The sequence below is a fragment of the Daphnia magna genome, linkage group LG8, assembly GCF_020631705.1.
Source record: "Daphnia magna isolate NIES linkage group LG8, ASM2063170v1.1, whole genome shotgun sequence".
Lineage (NCBI taxonomy): Eukaryota > Metazoa > Arthropoda > Branchiopoda > Diplostraca > Daphniidae > Daphnia > Daphnia magna.
Genome location: NC_059189.1, coordinates 5,866,297 through 5,889,143, shown reverse-complemented (window position 1 = coordinate 5,889,143; position 22,847 = coordinate 5,866,297). Strand labels below are relative to the sequence as shown.

At 43.2% G+C, this 22,847-nt stretch overlaps 1 protein-coding gene across 1 annotated transcript; it reads left to right on the top strand.

Annotated features, from left to right (window-relative positions):
* Positions 1–213: 213 nt before the first annotated feature.
* On the top strand, positions 214–22,294 carry LOC116928579 (neuroblast differentiation-associated protein AHNAK). Its single transcript, XM_045177937.1, is given in 17 exon segments — positions 214–978; positions 4,541–4,627; positions 6,275–6,315; positions 6,886–6,978; positions 7,572–7,716; positions 7,789–8,081; positions 8,584–10,179; positions 10,181–10,248; positions 10,250–14,613; positions 14,930–15,843; positions 15,846–15,884; positions 15,886–16,098; positions 16,100–17,605; positions 17,607–18,163; positions 18,165–19,594; positions 19,659–20,470; positions 20,561–22,294. Coding segments are annotated over 17 exon segments (12,861 nt in total). The 5' UTR covers positions 214–782; the 3' UTR covers positions 21,068–22,294.
* Positions 22,295–22,847: the final 553 nt, after the last annotated feature.

Sequence of the window (22,847 nt, the reverse complement as noted above, 5' to 3'; positions counted from 1 at the left end):
GGAGGAGGGATTGGAGCTTTGGGTCGGTGTGGTTTAGAGCACACGGTTCTCTGATAACTCAAGTTATAAAGGCCACCTCCAGGTATGTATAAGTGAGAACCTGTTTGGAAAGGGCCTCCCTCTCCAACCAACCGACGGTTAGAAAAAAAAAGGGAAAAACGAAACAAAAAACCCAAAAAGGAATGGACTCTCACACACATACACACACTCAGACAGACAGACAGACACACGCACCACTAGCAGCGTCCAAGAAAAAAAAAATTTTTTTTTTAAAGGTAGCCCGTGGAAACGGATTCTTCTTCGGTGATTCTGGCTCTCCTAACTGCCTTGTCGAGCTCGTCAGTCGCATACCTGCTGCAGTAGGCTACACACACACGTGTTATGAGTCCAGCCTTTGGTTGTTGCAGCTTTCATCGTAGACTCTCGTGACTTGACATTCGCTATGGATTAAAAAGGCAACGTTTTTTTTCCCCGTTCATTGTTGTTGTCGTTTCCCGGCGACAAGTGCGCAGCACCTGCTGGCTCGCCAGTTCAACTAGCGAAATGGTGGCAGTGAAGTGTTGTTCGTATATTGACTAGCCTTCTTGGTGCTTCACGAACAAGAGCTAGCCATCTTTAACAAGAAGTTGGCGCCTTCAAAAAAAAAAAAAAATAATAAATTGGCGTGAAAAAGAGCGCGACATTCATTTAGCGAGTGTGTTTCAAGCTGCTGCAATTTGTTGTTGTTGTTGTTGTTACCGGCTGGTGAACTCCAAATTAATTAAACCGACAAGAAATAGAAGATGTCGCTCGGTAGTAGGTTAACCTTGGTCGTGACCTGTTTGACCTTGATACCTGGCCCATGCCGAGCCCAAAATGATTGTTTCACGTCCAGCAGCATAGTCGGCGCCGTGCTGGGCACCTTCTTCTCTACGGCCGTTGCATTAGCGTTGCTCGTCTTTTTGCTATGGTGGATCTATTATCGCCGCACGCCTAATGGTACATTTGAATTCTTTCTACCTAACAACCTGCAAGATAATAGATTAAGTCTCGTTTTCATAAACCTAATTTTTTTCGTTTACGGGCACGGCCTATACTCTTTTTTCTTCTTTCTGTCTACGCTTTTGTTTCTTCGTGCGTTTTTGTGTGTGTCAGAGGGAATGTACGACGTTAGACACGCCATTTTCTATTTTGAAAAGAAAAAGGTAAAAAAAAGAGAAAAAAACCTGAACCACAACGATTGAATGTCAGGTGTAGGTCATCGTTTAAAACAAAACTAAAGGCTAAAAATTGTAGAAGCTCTACGATGTGTGTGCACCGAGATTGAATGGTTCATTGCTACCATGAAGAATCAGGTGGGCATCCGCACTTACTACGTCAAATTCCTGGGAAATGATTAGACGGGCAAGTTGCATGGGATGTTTACAAATAAGCTTTGGGCTGGCTTCATCGTGCGAACGTTGATTTGGACAAGAGAGAACCAGACGTACGAGTTCGGCCAATGATGAGAAAGCCACCACATGCTTGCGTATACGTTTGCACGTGCAGCGGGAGCCGCGTCGTCAGCAGAAAACGGCAGCAACAAACGACGTCCAACCAAGGACAAGCAACCTTTTTTGGTTTTAAGGCAGTCCGAAATCCGGTTTCTTCGCCATGTCACTTTTTTTATTTTTTTTTAATTTTTTTATTTTTCATTCTTACGATTTTTCCCTATGCATTTTCAAGACGTATCAATGAGCTTCCCGGTGGAAGCTTTCGTTTGCCGAGTTTAATCGCGATCGCTTGTTGTTTCTGATTAACGAACGACAGAATTTGAATCACGTATTCCACGGCAGATCTCCAGTGCTGTCTCACAGTTTTAGATGACAACACGGACATGCCTAGAAAGCCTAAACAGAACAAAATAAGGAACAACAAAATTCAACTGGAAAATGCGAAATATCCATTGTTTTCAGAGTTTTGAAGATTTCTCGAACACGATCGCTTACAAACACCAAAACCATTAAGAAAACCACTAAACCATCGGGTTTTTTTTTTAAACAATACAGCATTCCTTTTTCAGCCAAATGTCAGCTGCGTGTACGCCAATAACGTTTTTCACACTCAACGATAATTTGGCTATGGATTGATGTATGTATATCTATACCAACAAACAAGAAATGGGTACGTCAGCAGTTAATTTATTAAAAAGTACATCACTAAAGGGAGAGAATATTCAAACGAATGCAAAACATTCCGTAAAGGCAAGCATCCAAACATCCAGCAGTTGGATCCATATTAGTTAAAGATAGGAATGCCGTTTTAGCATTTTGTCTGACGTAAGATGCGCTCCTTTCAAAATCTGCGCCTTCAAACTCCTTACCACCTTTTTGTTTATTTTTTTATTTTTTTACGTATACATATATATATTTTTTTATTTGACTTTAACACACAAGCCATCGTTCCAACCTTGAAGCCTTAAAGAGAATCTTCCCTTTCGGGTTGGAACATCATCATGGGCCAAAAGAGCCTGCGGGTTCCTTTGGCTCCCCCTGGGAAAAAAAAAAAGGAGGACTCTCGGCAATCTCCGACAGACCGACTCTTGTGCCAGAAGAAGATGGGGGGCAGGGGGGAGGAGAAAAAGTTGAAAAAAAAAAAAGTTTTCTACTCTGAATTCTTCAAAAGACCGCACCTACATGAAGCTCCTTGAAGGCTCGAAACACCTCGACGGCGTCATTCACGTGTTGCAATTCGTATGTCTGGTTGCTGTTGACTTGTCTTGAAGCAGACGAAATTCTTGCAATAATGTTTTACATTACCAAAAGGAACAATGTTTTGTTTGTTTTTTTAGTTTGTTTTTTTCGAAAAACAAAATGGAGGAGGAATTCAAAGAATCGATAGGATACGATACGTTTGGGATGATGGCACTGTTGGGACGTGCCGGGATGATTCAGCACAACATTTTTAAGGACGGCAGGTTCGATTCATTACGCCGATTCTTTATTTACCTGTACAAGGCCTGATAGTTGCGAACACAGTGGCTTTGAAAGAAGGCTGATTGAGGACATGAGCCTCTCTCTCCTGCGCCACCGATGCTGCAGAAAGAGCCCGAGGTGACGCGTTCTCCCGCCATGACTTCACAAATAACTTGTGCAAGTCGTAGACTTTGTTTCTATCGAACTCTGCGTCCCTGTTACGAATAAATCCCTTTTTGATGGGGACGAGTAGAAAGTTGTTTTTTCTTTCCCCATCGGATGGAACATAAAACTTGACGACGCTTCAACTATACGTTCCAAGTTTATTGGTAAAAACGACGAACGGCACAAGAAATATGTTCAAAAAAAAGAGCCAGTCGGTTCGTTCGTCCGATATGCCGAAACGACGATGGGTTTTCACCCGAGGCCATCCACTGGCCCTTAAACTCTTTTTTCTCCTTTGGCATGCTTTCTTTTTTTTTCGTTTTCTTCTTCTTCTTCGTTTTTAAGTGTCTTCTATTCAGTATTTTTTTTTTCTTCTCTCTTTCCTTTTCATCATCATATTTATTTTATGTTTTTCGTCTATCATTATCACAATGGTTATTATACATTTTGAAATCTCTCCGTGGTCCCCACTGGCGTGCGCTAACATTTATCTGAAACCATTGAATCTTTGATTCTCCCTATGGCTGCGAATCATCTTCTGAAACAAGAAGCGCACGCGATTGGCATCATTCTTTTCATAATCATCTGGCACTGAGGCCAACCCACCTCCGGCCTTGCTGGCGTGATTGCTATCAATACTGAAGATGATGCTGTCTAATATGCATGGTCTTACATCCTGGGCTGCATACCTGGACGAGCTATCTGCGCTAGCAATGGTTTTTTTAAATCGTTAACCTGCTGTGCAAACATAGAATGTGACGACTCTTTCCTTGAATAATACGAAACTGCTTATTCTTGCTTAACTTTGCCCGTCTGCCAGACGAAAGATACAAGTTAAATAAATTGTAGACTCGAAAGACCCGATCCTTAGCCTGGATACATGACCGACAAACGGTGGGAAGTAGATCATTAAAAATAAAAACTAACGTCCCATCGTTGATCATTGGGTCGGACACATTGAGCAATGAGCAGAGTCATCAAAAATAGTCGGTGCTAAAGGCATTCCCTGTGCATTGTTGTCTTGTTGCATTACTTGGTGTTTTATTCGTATTTTGTGTTGCTTTCACGATAACAAGTGCGGCAATGGGTGGCCTTTATTCTTTCTTGGTGGTTTTGCTTCGGGCGGTTTCACTGATTTCTGCCCTGGTTTACGCCAGTAAAGTTTATCTCGAAAAGTACTTAATTATTACCAATAAGTGATCGAAAAACAAATACGGAATATATACACATCTGTGTTTACAAAGTGAGTTTTGCCGAGATAAGTTTTAACTCGCTCCGTTCTCCTACACGCGCATCCGTGACAACATTAAACAAATAATAGTCTTCTTTTCACGGAAAAGTGGTGTAAAGAGTAAAAGCGCAAAAACCGCAAACTAAAGTGAAATCATCGACTTGAAAAAGAAACAAAAATGATTTCAAATCTCTCGTTGTTGTGTTTACAGGTGTGGACCGCCAGAGTAAAGGGGCGCGTGTCGTGGAAAGCGGTTCGGGCTTCGACAATCCATGCTTCGAGGCCAATCCTAATTCAGGTACGTCACATTCTTGTCTCCTTTCTTTAAGCTCGATTTTCAACACAACCATGTCTTGTTTCTTTTCTTTTCTTGCAAAACCACACACATTTGAAAAAAACCGAAATACGCAACATAGTTTTCTCCATCTTTCTTGCTTGTTTCGCCATCTATCAATAATATGAGAACGGACAATTCTTAATAGCAAAACAAAAACAAACAAAAAGAAAAAGAAAAAGAAAACACGATAATGTGGACTCCTATTTGTGTTTTGTTTTGGGTTATTTTTTTATTTTCAAGCTGATATCTTTATTTCACACAGCGTGTCGGAAGAAATGTAATTTTTTTTCCCCCAAGAGATTCTGCTTCAAGAGCATAACTATACTTATTTAGATGTTTATTTCTTTACAAGTGGCATACTTGACAAAACGGAACAAAAAGAAACGAAAAAAAAAAGAGAGGGGAACAGCATTTGACCAGCAAGCTTTGATTACTTTACCTGCGAGACCTTCGCTGTGGAATTTCACGTAGTGGTTGAAAGCGTCGCTAGCGGCCTGAAACACAATCATGCTTGAAAGTACGGGCAGGGCATATGGGAAAGAAAAATAACAACATTTAATTAAGGGACATTAGGTTGAGAGCACAACAACGGTAATAAAGCGAGACGTGAAAAATGGTTTGTTTCAACTCCTGGGATTTAAAAAGAAAAAAAAAAAAAATAGTGGTGTGCACTGGTTGGCTGTTTTTGGTAGTCGGCTGGCTGAGAATTGGAACACGTCGGGTCGGGTCACGCACCTGCTGCAAAAAAAAAATAAAAATAAAAATCTAGTTTCCGAATTCACGATGGCAGAAGAGTTCTTTTTTTTTCTACAATAGGAACCACTAAACATCCGGCCACATCCTTTTCAGTTGACGCGCTGGAATGCGTGACCGGACGACCGACAAACGGATAGAAGCGTTGTTCTAACCACAATCAGTATGCGCATATACAGGGACCGTCAGGGTGTGGCTCCATGATGACCGCATTGTTATCGCTGGACAACCATTCACGCTGTACGGTACGCTATGGTTGAACGTTTGAACCGTTGCTTCTAGTGTTTCCTGCAACAATTGGCCGACTAACTTGCAGGTTATTTTAAGCAACAACACAAAGTCAATTCATTTCCGTAATGAAATGGATGATTGGTGTACTTGAACCACCTGTGTTCGGGAATAAGATTGCGTACATCGTGACGGTTGCACAAACCCCCCAACTGTTATGACCGAAACAAGAATCGGTGATTCTCTTTTTTTTTTTTGCATTTTTTAGTTTTAAGATGATGTCATGCCACGTTCGTCGTACAAACCTTCGTTCTTGAGCCCGTCGGGCAAAAAAAACACAACATATATATAAATAATAATAACAATAAAAAAAAAAAGGCCAAGGATGTCGTCATCATCATTCCACCCATCGGCAGTGGGAAAGGTTAAGTAGAAGAGTGACGTGACAGTATATGTATTCTTTTTTTTTTTTTGCGTTAAAATAGCTAAAGCTCTTTCGGCTAGTTTCTTCGTGCTTTTCTTGCCGGAAGACTGCGCCTCAGTCAGTCGATCGTGAATCATTCACCAAATTGTGTGTTTTTCTCTTTTCACGTTTTTGAATAATTTTGTCTTTATTGTAAATTCCAGATGTTGTCGACGGCGGCAAGGCAGAGAAATTTGGTCAAAAGGTGAGTTTCGTTTGTTTCTTTTTTGTTTTGTTTACATCGCCTTGTTTTTATCGATTCGGGAAACTTGATTATGTTTAACTAATTTTATGACTGCAGTACCTTTATTATCATAATGAAGGGGTGGAAGGCAGCATGACTCGCTATGAGGCATTCTCAAACAAAAATCAAAAATGAAATCGTCATTGCACCGTGTCACACAAACCCGTGGGTGTTTTCAAATCTCTGATGTCATTTACTTCCTGCACCTACGCCTCACATCTCACCCCTCATTTCCCACGTAGCATTACTAATCTTGAATACCGACAAGATAGGAATGTGGGATTGCGTTTTGCCACAGTCTTTCTCTGAAATAGCCGGATGAAACTTTTATGAAAACCGGAAAGAACTTCCTACATCCGACACGGGGGGAACCTTCCATCACAAACTCTTTCAACACCCCTCCCTTTCTGTCTCCTCCCTATCATTTAATTAAGCATTCATACTGTCATATGTTCAGACCCAAAATCCATGCATAATTTAGTTCACTTGTTTTTCATTTCGTTACAACGTGATTTATTTTCTTGATTTCAGCAGGATGCGCAAAGCACGTCGTGGACACCTTTGCGATTCTTTGGCGCAAACAAAAACGAAAAGAAAAGATCTATGGACGACTCATTTATTTCCGTAAGTTATTAATTGGTATGACTCAATCCTGTGCAGATATAAACACTGGGAAAATAGGAAAGGACGGAAGAGTCCTCAAAGATATCGAAAAAAAAAAATAATGTATAAATTAGTAGGACAAATGTAATTTTTCGTGTGTTCTTAGATAAATTTTCGACATGATTTGTGAATCCTTTGCCTGTCAGATGAAGAAGAATGAGGGCGTTGGTTGCTTGCAAGTGACAGGAGAGGCTAATGAGGCCGAGAGAAAGTTGTTTCCATTTATTTATTTTTTTTAAACCTTGGTTTTTTATGTGTGCATTCTCTTCGGTATGTACGCTCACGACAAACATTCTTTGGTCTTATCGTAAAAAATCGTGAACGATACTGAGTTACTCATTTCAACTACTTAAGAGCCCTGACTTTGCCGCTGGATTGCGTTTTATACGAAATCTTATGGGAAAGGGTATAATTACCATAAGATATCCATTAAAAAAAATTTAAAAATTCCAAACGACAGTATTACTGAAAGCAAATGATTTATGGCTTTTTGAATCAGCCGAAAAATTTGAAACGCTGAATTAATCTATCGTCGTTTCTCCTTGTTATGAAAGGAACCTGAACGAGTATCGGTCCAGCTGCGTGGCCACGATTTCACAGGCTTGGGATTCAACGTGACTGGTAACATGCGCGATGGAATATTCATCAAGGATATTTTAAACCGCGGACCGGCTTTCGAATCTGGAAAAATCGCTCCAGGTATGGCGCTAGATGCAAACCTTTTAAGTCGTTAATGAACGGTCAAGGCTAATCGCGTCGAAATGAAAATAGGCGATAGAATCCTCAACGTGACAATTTCCTTCCGTCACGTTGTCTACGAGGATGCATTGACCATTTTGAGCTACGCGTCGCCATATGACGTGACCATGGAGCTCGAGAAAGGACTCCGTAATAATAGCAGCACATTAAAGAAACGTAAAGCAGCAAGTACGGTGTCTCTGGCTTCTAATTCACCCTCTGCAACACTTTCTACGATAGCGGGATCCGTGCAGCAGGAGGGACCACCCAACGAGCGTTTGGTTCATCCTCTGTACCGTTCGCAGTCGATTGATGACCTATCCAAGGTAAGAATATAAAACATTCGTACTTGTACACGTGTGTACCATGTTGACGTGTCATAGACAACTTGCTTGGCGTTTGATGTGGGCTGATAACCAAGGACTACTGTAGTCCTTGGGGGAAAAAAAAAATTATATTCCTAGTGTATGCAAATAATCACGTACGTTTCCAGACGATGGAAACTGTGGGCCTCTGCCAGTTGCATACACCAAGGTCGAGAGAAGGTGGAAAGGAAACGCATAGAAAAAAATAGCAACCATTCACTACTAGCCATCATTTGCCAAAGCCGTTTCACGCAGTTGCGCCTTTGACTGTTAACGTCTTATTTTATTTCTGAAAAGCTGATCAAAGATTATATAATATCCAGCTGCTAGTACTAATAGAAATTCTCTGTTTTGTGGCTTAATATTTAAATCGCTGATGCGAGTCTTAAGGTCTTCGGGGAAAACAATCTATTGTCAATAAAACGATTATAAAACGATTTGTGTTTATTTTTATTAAATATAGGTTGGACGAGCGGATGTGACTGTCAGGGCGGACATGCGAATTCCCAGTTTGGCGGGTCATGTAAGTGGCGGCCTGGCAAAATCAAAATTACTGGGAAAAGCAAATCTAGATATTGACGTGCCGACTGCGCCCGACATCAAGCTGAAAGGTGGAAACATCAAACCTGCATCAGCCAACGTCGTTTTAGATGCTGGAGATATCAACGTCGCTCCCCCGAATGTTTCTCTGGCGATAGACCCGCGGCCTCCGAAAGTATCGAAATTCGCAATCAAAGTCTTACCAGATTTGAAGTTCAAAGCCGGTGCCAAAGGCGCAGAGGTGGACATGCCGCTACTTCCTACCGGACTTGATGTACCAGAAGCCGAGCTCAATCTTCCAAAAGTAGAGATACACACACCCAAAGCTTCTGACCTTGCCATCAACATCGACGTGCCGGATGGATCGGGAATTAAATTACCCACACGTAACGTCTCCATGGCGATCGACATGCCAGAACAAGAGTACCCAACAGCCGTAGTCGCAGGTGGTGACGTTAAATTGAATATGGGAATTCCTTCGCTGAATCTCTCTGCTCCAGTCGGTGTAACCGATATCAATTTCGAAGGACCGAAAATTAACCAGCCCAATATCGATGTCAATCTCCCCGCTGCACCAAATGTAAGCGTCGATTTCCAATCACCGAGCTTGCCAGATGTTGCAGTTGGTCAAGAAATTCATAATGCAGACATTTCTCTTGATCTAAGCAAGACACCAAAACCTGGTTTTCATATCAAATTCCCAAAATTTGGCGGCAGCAAAACAGTGAAAGGTGACATGCCTGAAGTAGGCGTTCAACTAGCTGCTCCAGAATTGGAAGTGGCGTTGCCAGAAACAAATGTCGAAATGGACCCCAAGTTGAAAAAAGACGGAGCTAAAGCAGGTTTTGAATTCAAAATGCCTAAAATGAGTCTGAAAAAGAAACCTGAGATCGCCTTTGAGGCTAAAACGATGCCTACTATTAACGTTGATGGGCCGGAAGTAGACGTCGACATGAAGATACCTGGAGCTTCTGTTGAGGTACAGCCGCCTTTCCTTTCTGCTTCGGCCCCTGATGTGGAACTACCGTCTGTATCGATGGACGTCAAAAAACCAAAGATTGATTTTTCTATGCCCAAATTTAATATGGGCAAGGATCAAGCAGAACTCAAAAATACCATCGGTGTGGACATGGACATAGCCGGGGTTAGAATCGAAAAAACTTCTTCGTCAGACAGCGACACTGACGATGACACGGAAGGAGGAAAGAAAAAGTTAAAGTTTGGAAAGATGCCCAAATTCGGTTTCAACAAACCACAGGGCGAAATAGAAATTTCAGCTCCCGACGTCTCGGTGGACGTTGAGCTTCCTTCTGTAGACGTCGACGTCGGCGATATTGACAACGATAAAGGCAGCAAGAAAAACAAGTTTGGAATGAAAATGCCCAAATTTGGAGCTAGTGCAACTGTTCCCGATGTAGGTTTGAATTTAGACGCTTCTCATGGAATTGACGTTAAATTACCTAGTGTAGAAACAAAAGCGGAGACGAGTGACTCCTCCGATGATGACGACGATGAAAATCGGCGATAAAAAGAAAAGGGGATTCAATATCAAAATGCCGAAGTTTGGCTTACCCAAAGCTGAAATGAGCGGACCCAAGAATCGACGTCCAAGCGGATTTACCCTGCATGAAACCGCTTGAAGGAAAGCTTGAAGTTGGAGTTCCAAACTTGAGCGGTGATGTCCTGAGGATGCAGTCAGACACTGAAGATACCGACAATGAAGACGAAATAAAGAAAAAGGGTAAATCGTTGAAAATTAAATCTCCCGAACTTCAATTCACTGGTGGCGCTACCAACCTCGACGTCAAAGCTCCGTCTTTAGAATTATCTACTGCGGGCGGTTCGTCTGAATTCAAAGTTAAAGGACCTAAACTTGATCAGCCCAACATCGATGTGACCGTCCCAACTGGAGCGAGTCTAGATCTGGATTTTAAGCTACCAAGTTTGCCAGATGTACCAGCCAATCTAGAGATTCCCCATGCAGAAGCTTCCATCGAAGCCGGCAAAACTGGGAAATCAGGATTTCACATCAAATTCCCGAAATTCGGAGGAAGCAAAACCGTGAAAGTTGATGCACCAGAAACAGGTGCTAAAATTGCAATGCCAGAGGTAGATGTGGCATTGCCGGAAGCAAGTGTGGAAATTGACCCAAAGCTGAAAAAAGACGGATCCAAAGCAGGATTCGAATTCAAAATGCCGAAATTGAGCCTCAAGAAGAAACACGATGTCACCATCGAGACTAAACCTTTGCCCACCCTAAACGCTTCCATTCCGGAAGTCGATGTCGACGTGAAGCTTCCTGCAGCTTCTATTGATATCCAGCCACCGTCCCTTTCTGCATCCGGCCCTGATGTAGATTTACATCCGTCTGTTTCAGTAGACGTCAAGAAACCAAAAACCGGTTTTTCTATGCCAAAGTTTAATATGGGTAAAGGACACGGTGAGCTGAAAGGCTCCGCTAATATCGCTCTCTCCGTGCCTAACGTGACAACGGATCTAAAACAAGGCTCAGCCTCTAGTGACAGCGATGATGACTCGGAAGGCGGAACGAAAAAGTTGAAATTCGGAAAAATGCCTAAATTTGAGCTAAGCAAACCTGAAATCCAATTGGAGACTTCTGCGCCAGAAATGTCAGCAGACGTGAATATTCCTTCTGCGGGCTTTGACGTTGATGACGCAAAGATCAGTAAAAAGGGCAATTTCGGTATCAAAATGCCAACATTCGGCGCCGGCGCAAACGTCTCCGTTCCTGAGGGAAGTTTGGCTTTAGACACCTCCCATCAAGTTGATGTTAAATTGCCCAGTGCAGAAATCAAGGGCGAGACGAGTGACTCTTCGGATGACGACGAAGACGAAAACGGCGATAAAAAGAAGAAACGGTTCAACATTAAAATGCCGAAATTCGGTTTACCCAAAGGCGACATTGCGGTGAGCGCACCAAAGATTGACCTGCAAGCGGGTAGTTCCGACTTACCCGACATAAAACCGTTAGAGGGAAATCTAGAAATTGAAGTGCCTAAAATCACTACCTCTTTTTCTAAAGCATCCTCCCACTCGGATGAGACTGACTCGGAAGATGGATCCAAGAAAAGAAGTAAAGGTGCATTTGCCGTGAACACAGCTGTTCCCGATCTTGATGCTAAACTAACAGTTGGTACTGGAAATTTGGATGCAAGCTTCGGAGAAGCAAAAAAGGGATCCAAGCTCGGAATAAAACTTCCAAGGATGAAAATGGATAGACCTAATCTGAAAAGAAATGAACATTCCGATTCGGATACGAGCAGTGATGATGATGACGAAGGCAAGGGAGGATTGAAAGGTGGCATTGCAATTCCATCTATCGATCTCTCGGGACCGGACGTAGACCTGCAAGGCGATCTGGGACTTCCCAGCGCACAGTTTGGAATGAAAGCGAACCAGCCAAAGGTTGACCTCGAAGCTGACATCGGTGACGACGACCACGACGACGACGAGAACAAAAAGAAATCGAGTAAATTTGGATTCTCCATCAAGATGCCTAAATTCCACATGAAGAAGAAATCTGAAGACCGAGATTTATCAGCACACTTGAATCTCGATTCAGCTTCGGGTGGCACCGACGACGATCGCAGCGGTGAAGACAAGAAAAAAGGAAAAGCGTCTGCTAAACTACCGAAATTTGGTTTGAAAAAGCCTGACCTAGACACTGATTTCGGTATCGACAAGTCCATTGACATTCGTGCTGATGTTAATCTACCAAAAGTGAATTTACCTGAACTAGGAGCTGACGTGAAAAGTGAAGACAAGGATAAGATGACTTTTTCCTTGCCCGAAGTGACGATTGAGAAACCGAAATTCGAGCTGGGTCTGGATTCGAGTATGGAAACTGAAGGATCGACCAAATTTGGTATTGATATGGGAAAGGGTGATTTAAATCCGTTTTCGGTTGATATCGCAATGGGTGGTCAGGTGCAACCGCCTAGCGTTCCAGATGTTGGTTTCAGCGTAGCCGGTGGTATGAACCCGCAAGCGGATATTAAGTTCAAGGGACTTGACCTAGAACTGGAACATGACGATTCAGACGACGAGAAAAAGAAATCGAAATTTTTCAAGATGCCTAAATTTCACATGGGCAAACATCATGGCGAAGCAAAAGTTGAACACGGGGCTAAAATCAATTTACCGGATGCCGAGCTTAGTTTACCAACTGGAAAATTGGAACTGGACCCTAATGTAAGCATCGATGTTTCCAGCAAAGACGACGCAGACAGCGATGACGACAAAAAGGAAAGCAGCAAAAAGAAGACACGATTTGGAATTAAAATGCCTAAATTTCAAATGAAACATTCGCAAGCTCCCGGTGTGAACTTGGATGTCAAAGCCGAAGGAGTGAAAATGCCAAGTTTAGAAGCCCATGTTGATGCACTCGTCGTTGAACACGATTCCATCAGCTCGGATAACACGTCGATTGAAATGGATCTTCCCAGAGTTCCCGAAATCAATCCGATCGACGTGGACATAACCGTGCCGCACGGCAAACTCGAAATTCCTGAAAAGGATGGCAAGAAGAAAGGGAAATTCAGTTTTAAATCAAACTTTAAAATGCCGAAACTTCACATGAGCAGCGGCAAGGGTCACGCCGATTTAGAAGTCCCATCCACGGAAATCAATCTACCGAAAGTGGAAGTTGATTTAGCAGGCAAAGGTGAAGTTGATGTTGATGACGCTGAAAAGAAGAAGTCGAGTGCGAAATTGGGAGCCGCTTTTCACATGCCGAAAATAGACAAGCCTTCGGCCAATATCGACGTCAGTGTCCCAACTTTTGGTCTGGATCTTAAAGGAGATGCAAAGCACGACAGTAGTGATGATGAAAATAAGAAAACAGACAAAAGCAAATCTGGTGGTGGATTTGCGTTCAAAATGCCAAAGCTCAGCGGCGGCGGCAAAGCTGAAATCGGCCTACCTGAGATGGAATCCCAATTAAATGTAAAAGCACCCACAGTAGAAATGCCAAAAGTAGAAGCCAGTTTGGATTTAGATGAAGGAGACCTGAATAAGAAATCACCTTTCATTGTCAAAATGCCGGCGTTCAATCCAATGAAGCCGGACATTCAATTAGACGTATCCAAGGCCAAGGCCGACTCGGATAGCGATGACAGCGACTCGGAAAATGAGAAATCCAAGAAAGGCTTCAAATTGGGATTCAAAATGCCACATCTATCCATGGGCGGGAAAGGCACTGCCGATATCGATACTGATTTAAACGTCAAAGTAGAACATCCTGAACAAGAGCTACCCTCTGTGGGTGCACAATTATCTCTACCCAAAACAGACATGTCAGTGAAGAAAAAAGGTAATTTCGACGGCAACTTTAAAATGCCATCCTTTGGCCTCAAAGCCGCCGGTGGTACCCAGAAGGCGGACGAAAGTGACGACAGTGAATCTGATGACGATGAAAAATCCAAGAAGGGGTTTAAATTGGGCTTCAAAATGCCAGATTTTTCCATGGGTGGCAAAGGTGATGTCAGTCTTGATGCGGATGTCAAGGCTAAACAGCTAGGACAAGATTTACCGACCTTAGAAGCTGACGTTAGCCTTCCCGAGGCTGAACTATCTGCAAAAAAGAAGGGTAGTTTCGGAGCCAATTTCAAAATGCCTTCATTTTCGAGCGCAGCCAACGTAGATGTCAGTGGCGCAAAGCAAGCGAACAATAGCGACGACAGCAGCGATTCGGAGGACGAAAATTCAAAAAAGGGACTTAAATTGGGTTTCAAAATGCCCAAATTATCCCTAGGTGGGAAAAACGAAGCCAATCTCGACACGGATGCTAACCTCAACGTAAAACTACCTGAACCGGAGTTACCGTCGTTTGAGGCTGAAGCATCGCTACCCGAAGCGGACCTCTCGATGAAAAAGAAGAGCAGTTTCGGCTCTCATTTCAAAATGCCGACCTTCTCCGCCAAAGCCAATGTAGGCGACGCTGAGAAGATTCACGAAAGTGACGAAAGTAGCGACTCAGATGACGAGAATTCAAAGAAAGGACTGAAACTAGGTTTCAAAATGCCAAAATTATCCATGGGTGGGAAAACCGATGCCAATCTTGGATTCGGGTGCTGCACTCAACGTAAAACTACCCGAACAAGAGTTACCCTCGCTTGAGGCTGAAGCATCATTACCCGATGCAGACCTTTCGATGAAAAAGAAGAGCAGCTTCGGAGCTCATTTCAAGATGCCGTCCTTCTCCCCCAAAGCCAACGTACGTGTCGGTGGCGACGCGAAAGTTCACGCAGAAGACGACAGCAGCGATTCGGACGATGAGAGTTCAAAGAAAGGATTGAAATTCGGACTGAAAATGCCGAAATTGTCCATGGGTGGGAAAAGCGACGTTGATCTTGATACGGATGCCAATCTCAGCGTAAAACTACCTGAGCAGGAGTTACCTTCAGTTGATGCCGAGCTTTCTCTTCCCGATGCGGATCTAACAACGAAAAAGGCGAGTTTCGGATCGCATTTCAAAATGCCCACCTTTTCAACGAAAGCCAATGTAAGTGCGAGCGGTGCTGAAAAAGCTGAAGCCAGCGACGACAGCAGTGATTCAGAAGATGAAAAATCTAAGAAAGGCTTTAAGTTAGGTTTCAAAATGCCAGACTTTTCAATGGGCGGGAAAGCCGATGTGAATCTTGATTCCGAATCAACGATAAAGACAAAGCAACCAGAACTCAATTTGCCAAATGTGGACGTTGATGTATCACTTCCCGAAGCAGACCTGTCGACAAAGAAGAAAAGTAGTTTCGGATCACATTTCAAGATGCCATCTTTCTCTCCCAAAGCCAACGTACGTGTGAGCGGCGCTGAGAAAATTCACTCGGACGACGAAAGCAGCGATTCAGAAGACGAGGATTCAAAAAAGGGACTAAAATTGGGTTTCAAAATGCCAAAGTTATCGGTGAGCGGGAAAGATGGCGTTATGCTCGATTCGGAGGCAACTAGAGTGAAAAAACCAGATCTAAATTTACCCAGCGTGGAAGTCGACATGTCGCTCCCTGAAACAGATGTTACGACGAAAAAGAAGGCCAGTTTCGGATCCCATTTCAAAATGCCGACCTTCTCCACCAAAGCGAACGTTAGCGCAGCTGGTCCTGAGCCAGTTAGCAGAAACGAAGACAGCAGTGATTCGGAAGATGAGAATTCAAAGAAAGGTCTAAAATTAGGCTTCAAAATGCCAGACTTATCGGTCAAAGGAAAAGGCGATCTAAGTCTTGATTCGGATCCCAACATCACAATTCAACAGCCTAGCCCTATAGAGGCAGACGTGTCCCTCCCTGAAGTCGATCTCTCCGCAAAAAAGAAGAGCGGCTTCGGATCCCATTTCAAAATGCCGACCTTCTCCGCAAAAGCGAATGTTGGGTCAGGCGGTGCTGAACACGACAACACAAGCGACGACAGCAGCGATTCAGAAGGACGAAAATTCAAAAAAGGGACTTAAAATGGGTTTCAAAATGCCAAAATTATCTAGCAGTGGAAAGAACGACGTTCATCTCGATTCAGATGCAAGCGTCAAGGTAAAACTACCTGAGCAAGAGTTACCCTCGTTTGAGGCCGAGGCATCGCTGCCAGAGGTGGACCTTTCAATGAAAAAGAAGAGCAGTTTCGGCTCACATTTCAAGATGCCGTCCTTCTCTCCCAAAGCCAACGTACGTGTCGGTGGCGTTGAGAAAATTCACGCAGAAGACGAAAGCAGCGATTCTGATGACGACAGTTCAAAGAAAGGACTGAAATTAGGTCTCAAAATGCCAAAGTTGTCTATGAGTGGGAAAAGCGACGTTGATCTTGATTCCGATGCTAATCTCAACGTAAAACTACCTGAACACGAGGTACCCTCACTCGAGGCTGAAGCATCGCTCCCAGAAGTGGACCTTTCGATGAAAAAGAAAAGCAGTTTCGGCTCTCATTTCAAAATGCCGACCTTTTCCACCAAAGGCAAGGTAAGCGACGCCGAAAAAATCCTTGAAAGTGACGACAGCAGCGATTCAGAAGACGAGAATTCAAAAAAGGGACTTAAATTGGGTTTCAAAATGCCCAAGTTATCCGCCAGCGGAAAGACCGACATCAATCTCGATTCGGACCCAAGTGTCAACGTGAAACTACCTGAATGCGATTTACCCTCACTTGAGGCTGAAGCGTCGTTGCCCGATGCGGACCTATCGATGAAAAAGAAGAGTGGTTTCGGGTCTCATTTCAAAATGCCAACCTTTTCCACCAAAGCCAATGTAAGTGCTAGCGGTGCCGATAAAAGTCACGCGAGTGACGACAGCAGCGATTCGGAAGACGAAAATTCAAAGAAAGGATTGAAATTAGGTTTCAAAATGCCAAAATTGTCCATGGGTGGGAAAACGGACGTTGATCTTGATTCGGATGCTAACCTCAAAGTTAAGCTACCTGAGCAAGAGCTACCCTCAGTTGATGCCGAGCTTTCCTTACCGGACGCGGACCTTACAACGAAAAAGAAGAGCAGTTTCGGATCGCATTTCAAAATGCCCACCTTTTCAGCGAAAGCCAAGGTAGGCGCCAGTGGCGCCGATGACACAGGCGACGACAGCAGTGATTCAGAAGATGAGAATTCAAAAAAGGGAGTGAAATTAGATTTCAAGATGCCAGATTTATCAATGGGCGGGAAAAGTGATGTCAACCTGGATCCTGAATTAACAATCAAGGCGAAGCAGCCTGAGCTAAATGTACCAACTGTACAAGTTGGCATGTCTCCACCAGAGGTAGAACTTGCGACAAAAAAGAAAAGCAGTTTCGGATCACATTTCAAGATGCCGACCTTCTCAGCAAAAACCAACGTAGGCTCGTCTGGCGCAGAACGTGTTAACGCAAGTGACGACAGCAGCGATTCAGAAAACGAGAAATCAAAAAAGGGATTCAAATTTGGTATTAAAATGCCAGATTTGTCCGTGTCCGGAAAAAGGCGACGTAAATCTCGGCTCCGACGTTGCAATTAAACACCCTGAACCGCAATTGCCTGTTTTGGACGCTGAAGTGTCCCTACCCGAAGTCGACGTTTCAATGAAAAAGAAGAGCAGCTTTGGATCGCATTTCAAGATGCCTTCCTTTTCTACTAAAGCGAATGTTGGAGCAAGTGCGGAACTCCCAGACATTGACGTTGTCACTCCGCGAGTGCAAATAGAAGAGGAACACGAAGTGGATGACTCGGAAAAGAAAAGTCACAAAATAGGGATCAAACTACCGAAATTCCAAACACGGCAGAGAAACGCTGAAGTAGCTTTGCCACAAGTTGAGCTTAAGAGTGAAGACTCGTCCCATGAAGAAGACAGTGACAAAGAGTTAAAAGTTAAAGTAAAGAAACCGAAATTCGGAATCAAACTACCAGAATTCAACAAACCAAAATTGGAAGCAGGAGTCAATATTCCTTCTCAAAATCTAGCTGGCGGCACCGTTCTTGATGTAAATTTACCTCAAGTCGGTGCTCAGGTGAAACAACCTGTCGCTATCACTGGCGATGCCCGCCAACGTTGACATCCAAGTTGGCAACATCGACGCTGAGGTTGCCAAGGTAAAAGCGCAATTGGCCCAACTTCAAGCCGAATTCGACATCCAGTCTGGGAAACAGCAAACAAAAATCAAAGAAGATGATTCCAGTTCGTCGTCATCAGACAGCGAAACTGAGAAAGAATCCAAAACTTCCGGCATGAATTTCGGATTGAAGATGCCAAAGTTCTCCATCGGCAAGGAAAAAACGGAAGCAGAGCCCAAGCTGGAAGCTACTTTGCCATCTGTATCTTTGAAAACAAAAACTACCGGCGACGATATGACCTCACCTTCTCTGTCCAGCTTAGAAGTGGAGCCTGTCAAATTGGAAAGTGGCTCTGGCCACGAAAAGGAAAAAAAGAAATTCAGTCTTGGTTTGAAAATGCCGAAATTCCCATCTAAAGCCGGCGCTGTAGCCGTCGAAAGCGAAGTTGCATCTAGTTCTAAAGATCTAGATACGGTCCCCGTATCGAAATCTGTTAAAGTCAATGTTAAAGCACCAAAAATGAAATTGAAGAAGAAGAAAGGAGATGCCCATCATTCATCATCCAGCGATAGCGATAGCGAGGAAGAAAATAACGACGAAGAAGATCAACCGCGAAACAAAGATGCCACCGGCAATACCCAGTTGATGGGCGTGGAAGTCAAATTGCCACGAGTGCAAATGTACAAGAATGTGGAATACCAGGACGCCGAGAAAACCCACCACGACAGCAGCTCGGACGAAGAAGATGAAGTGAAGGATATTAAGAAGAACATAGGCGCCCGTTTCGGCGTGAAACTAAAGAAACCCAAAATGTTCTCCAGTAACAAGATCGAGATTACGGGCAAGAACGACGCTGGTAACAGCAGCAATACCCTTCAACCGGAATGGAAATTGCCAAGGGTCGATCTTCGTCGTGCGTCAAAATCATCCGACCAGGAGCTTAGCATCGAAGTGGATTTGGATGGAATAAGTGAGCAGCAAAAACTGGAACAATTGTCGCCATCAGAACGTGCTGAAGCCATTAGACGCGATTCCAAGTCAAGCGCAGGAATTCGTTTACACTCACCGAGTTACATCAGTTTAATGCCAAGCCCACGTTCCAAGAAACCAACGCTCGAAATGCTGGATGTTGATTCTTCTCCCAAACTACTTTCCGTTACTCGATTAGATCCAACTCCTCCCATCGAGAGCTCTGTCAGAACGCAACAACCATTGTATGGTAATATGGAATTGACCACCACCTTGTCGGGACCCCAAGTCTCGGCCAGCCAGGTTTCTTCGTCGGTTATCATGGCTTCAGACGCTGTCAAACTGAAACGTGGCCCACCCACCCCCGCCAGACGATTTATCGTACCATTTGAACCAAACTCCGCCATTTTGCATGTCTCTCAACCTACAATTACTTCAGACGTAACAGGTAAAAATAACTTGTACATAAGTTACATCTTAATAGCTAATTTATCTTACTATCTTTTACGCAGTCGAAGGTGGATTTTCAACAATGATATTCGACAATTTTCCTGGTGAAGTAGAAGTTGGCGTTTGCCAGCCTCCTTTCATCTCTGGCAATAATCAACAAGCTTCAGATACTGACATCTCCATCACAACGTCAACTGGCTCTGACACGTTGGTCATCAACTGTCCCGCCCAATCGTCTGGACAACAGGAAGCTCACAACCGCAAAGCTTCTTCGCTCGGAGATTTAACACGCATTCCAACTTCGGGAAGCGACGAAGGCTCGCTCGAAAGAACTGTTTCGCTTGACTTCAAGCCAGTTTCGACATTGGCCGGTAGTTCGTCCCGAGCTATCTATAACCTGGCCGTCCAAGATCTAAGCCGTGTCGGAGAAGACAGCGATGAAGACTACAATTTAAATCGCAAACGTCCGGTTTCTGAACAAGGTAGCATCGACAGTGAGGTGACTGTTATCACTGCGGATGAAGCAGACACACACAGGTTGCTGTCCACTGGCGGTGTATCTGGTGGCAATCGCACATACCTGACCGTTAACACTGACAACGATTGCGACAGTGTCAGCCATCGGCCATTGAGCGGCGACGTGGCTGAGGCTTTATGGTTTGGAAGTACCAGCATCCAGACTGTCGAAAGCGTCCAGACAACAATGTCTTACAATCCGATGGACGAGTCACTCAGTACCGATGTGACATTGACCACCAGTTTAGGTACCAGTCCATCCGAAGCGAGTTCGAGCTCAGAAGGCAGTCCATTTTCTCCTGCCAGCCCAGAACCAAGTGGAGAAAGTACCCCGAGTTTAATTGAACATTCATCCCAAGTGAGTAATTTACTTTGGCTATCGGTATCGCTATATTCAGTGGGCTTCAACAAGAACGCCAAAATAGTTACGTTTGTTTTTCAATGATAGATTGAGAATGGCCGAACGCCACAATACCATCCGGAAATGACCGGGCTCGCTCCAGGAGAATTGGGATACAGCGATGCTCACACAATCACTTTGGAGATGTCGTCTTTTTCAGATGATTCGCAGCCACAGCCATTGACAGACCTAAACCCAAGTGCTGGTAATTTTGCCGCCGTCCGCAACCGCTTTGAGCAATTGAGTGGCAACAATCCGCTTAACGGGGGTGAAAATACTGGTTCGTTAGGTCGAAGTTCTGGTCGAATAAGCCAAACCCAGGGCACCGTTATCAAACGATTAAGCGGCAATTTTGAGGATCTACCACCGTCCTCTGTTAATGTTCTGCAAAAGCCGTACATGCAACATATAGCACCGGAGCTAAGTGAAGGTGCGCTCTCCCGCACAGTCATCATCTCCAGTCTGACACTGGATCGGGCAGAACAGAACAGCGTTAGCTCTACAACTGGCATTGGTCCCGAATCACCTGTTCCAAATTTAGAGCCTCCGTGTTAAAAGTCAATTGAACGAGAAGGGCGCCCCCACAGCTTTATTCCGTATCAGAGCATTAAATGATTCGCAATTGAGAATAATCAGACTACTAAATTTTCTTACATTCCCGTGTGTCTTTTTAAATCTTTACTTATAGTATATTTGCTTGTAATAATTTTGAAACGCAGCGCAAAGAGAAGAAACGGCGAGAAAACTCAATCAAGATCAAAATTCGAGGGCCAACCTCGCCCAGTGAATTAGACGTACATGCTTAACTGTATGTTTCTATACATATGCACGATTTCAACTAATTTTGTTTTTTTTTCTCGAAAAATCGCTGTTTTTGTTGTCTCTTTTCATGAAGCAAAATTATGTTTATTTCATCACGAGAGATGCTCTCATCTTTCATATCTTCTATAACAATGTGTGTCGCGATTGCTATCTTTTCTTTTCGACCATTGATCCTACAACTAATCGATCCTTCCTATTTCATTCCAGTACCGTTGAAAACGTCTTTAATTATATCTAACCGCTCATCGTTTGCATGTTTGGGCGATTAAGATTTCATTTACGCCGCCTGGATTCCTTTTTCCAGCTTTATTCTTTTCACTTCTTGGGGTTTTATTACGATAACCTAATAGTGTATAAGTTGCTCAAAAAACCAAAAAAACAAAAAAACATAAAAGGAATTCGTTAAGCAATGGTTTTGCGTAAAGTTGAAAAGGAAGGAACCACTTTTGGAAGGAATACTAATTTCCACGATCCATTTTTCCCAAAAATTTAATCGAAAAAAAAAAAGAAAAGAAAAAGAAAAAAAAAAATATAAGAAAATCATGATAATAATCTGACTGTCTATCAACGACATTTTAACCGACTAGTTTAAGAACGAGAGTTTGTATATATACATAAGGAAACATAAGGAATTAGCGGCATTTGTCTGGAGACTTTTACATTCTAGTTTTCTGTCGATAAAGTCTGTGTATAAATGCGTCCAGATTTTCATTTATGGATACATATTTAACTTCATAACAATATTCTATGCAACCAAACCTTACTTATTTGCTACCCCATTTTATTTGAATGTGCATGTGCAGTAGCAGACTTGGCGAACGTGGTCTCTTCCCATCGCGATTCGTCGATATGATAAAGCCGTGTACCCTTTTTCTGTAGACTATCAAGTATACACCGCATTATAAACATCTGTGACATCTGTTATCCATATTATCAATACACTCTGTTTTGAATATATTATATGCGCATCAGTTTCAAACAGTCCACTGGCTGAAGTTATTTTTTTCCCCCCAACAATATCTGTCTTCGTTATAATAGAATTTCCATTTCGCAGTCTAGACTACTGCCAGCATGTCAACGTTAAGCAACGGAACTGAACTCTGATTCCAAAGTGAACTTGCTGAAAATATTGTAGGTAAAGTTTAATGAATTAAATTCGCGAATAAATTATTATATACGAATGTGCTAGGTCATGACATTTTTTAAATGGCGCATTCGGTGATTCAAAATTAAAGTGCATTAAAATCCAAAAACGTCTCGTTGATTTGAATAGTTTTTAACAGTTGCCAGCCCCCGGAGAAATACTTGTATTTTGAGTAAGTTATGCCATTGGCTACACGATGAAAAGCCTTTTTTTCATTGGTTGAATGATGGAAGCCGAGTATCATGTTTTTGTGGTGCTTTAAATGAGGCCTAGGTTTGTTAATCGCTTTTTTAGAGTTGCGCTGGTACATGTTGTTGTGGCTTTATTTTTATTTTATTTGGGAGGACGAGAGATATTGGAAATCTGGGT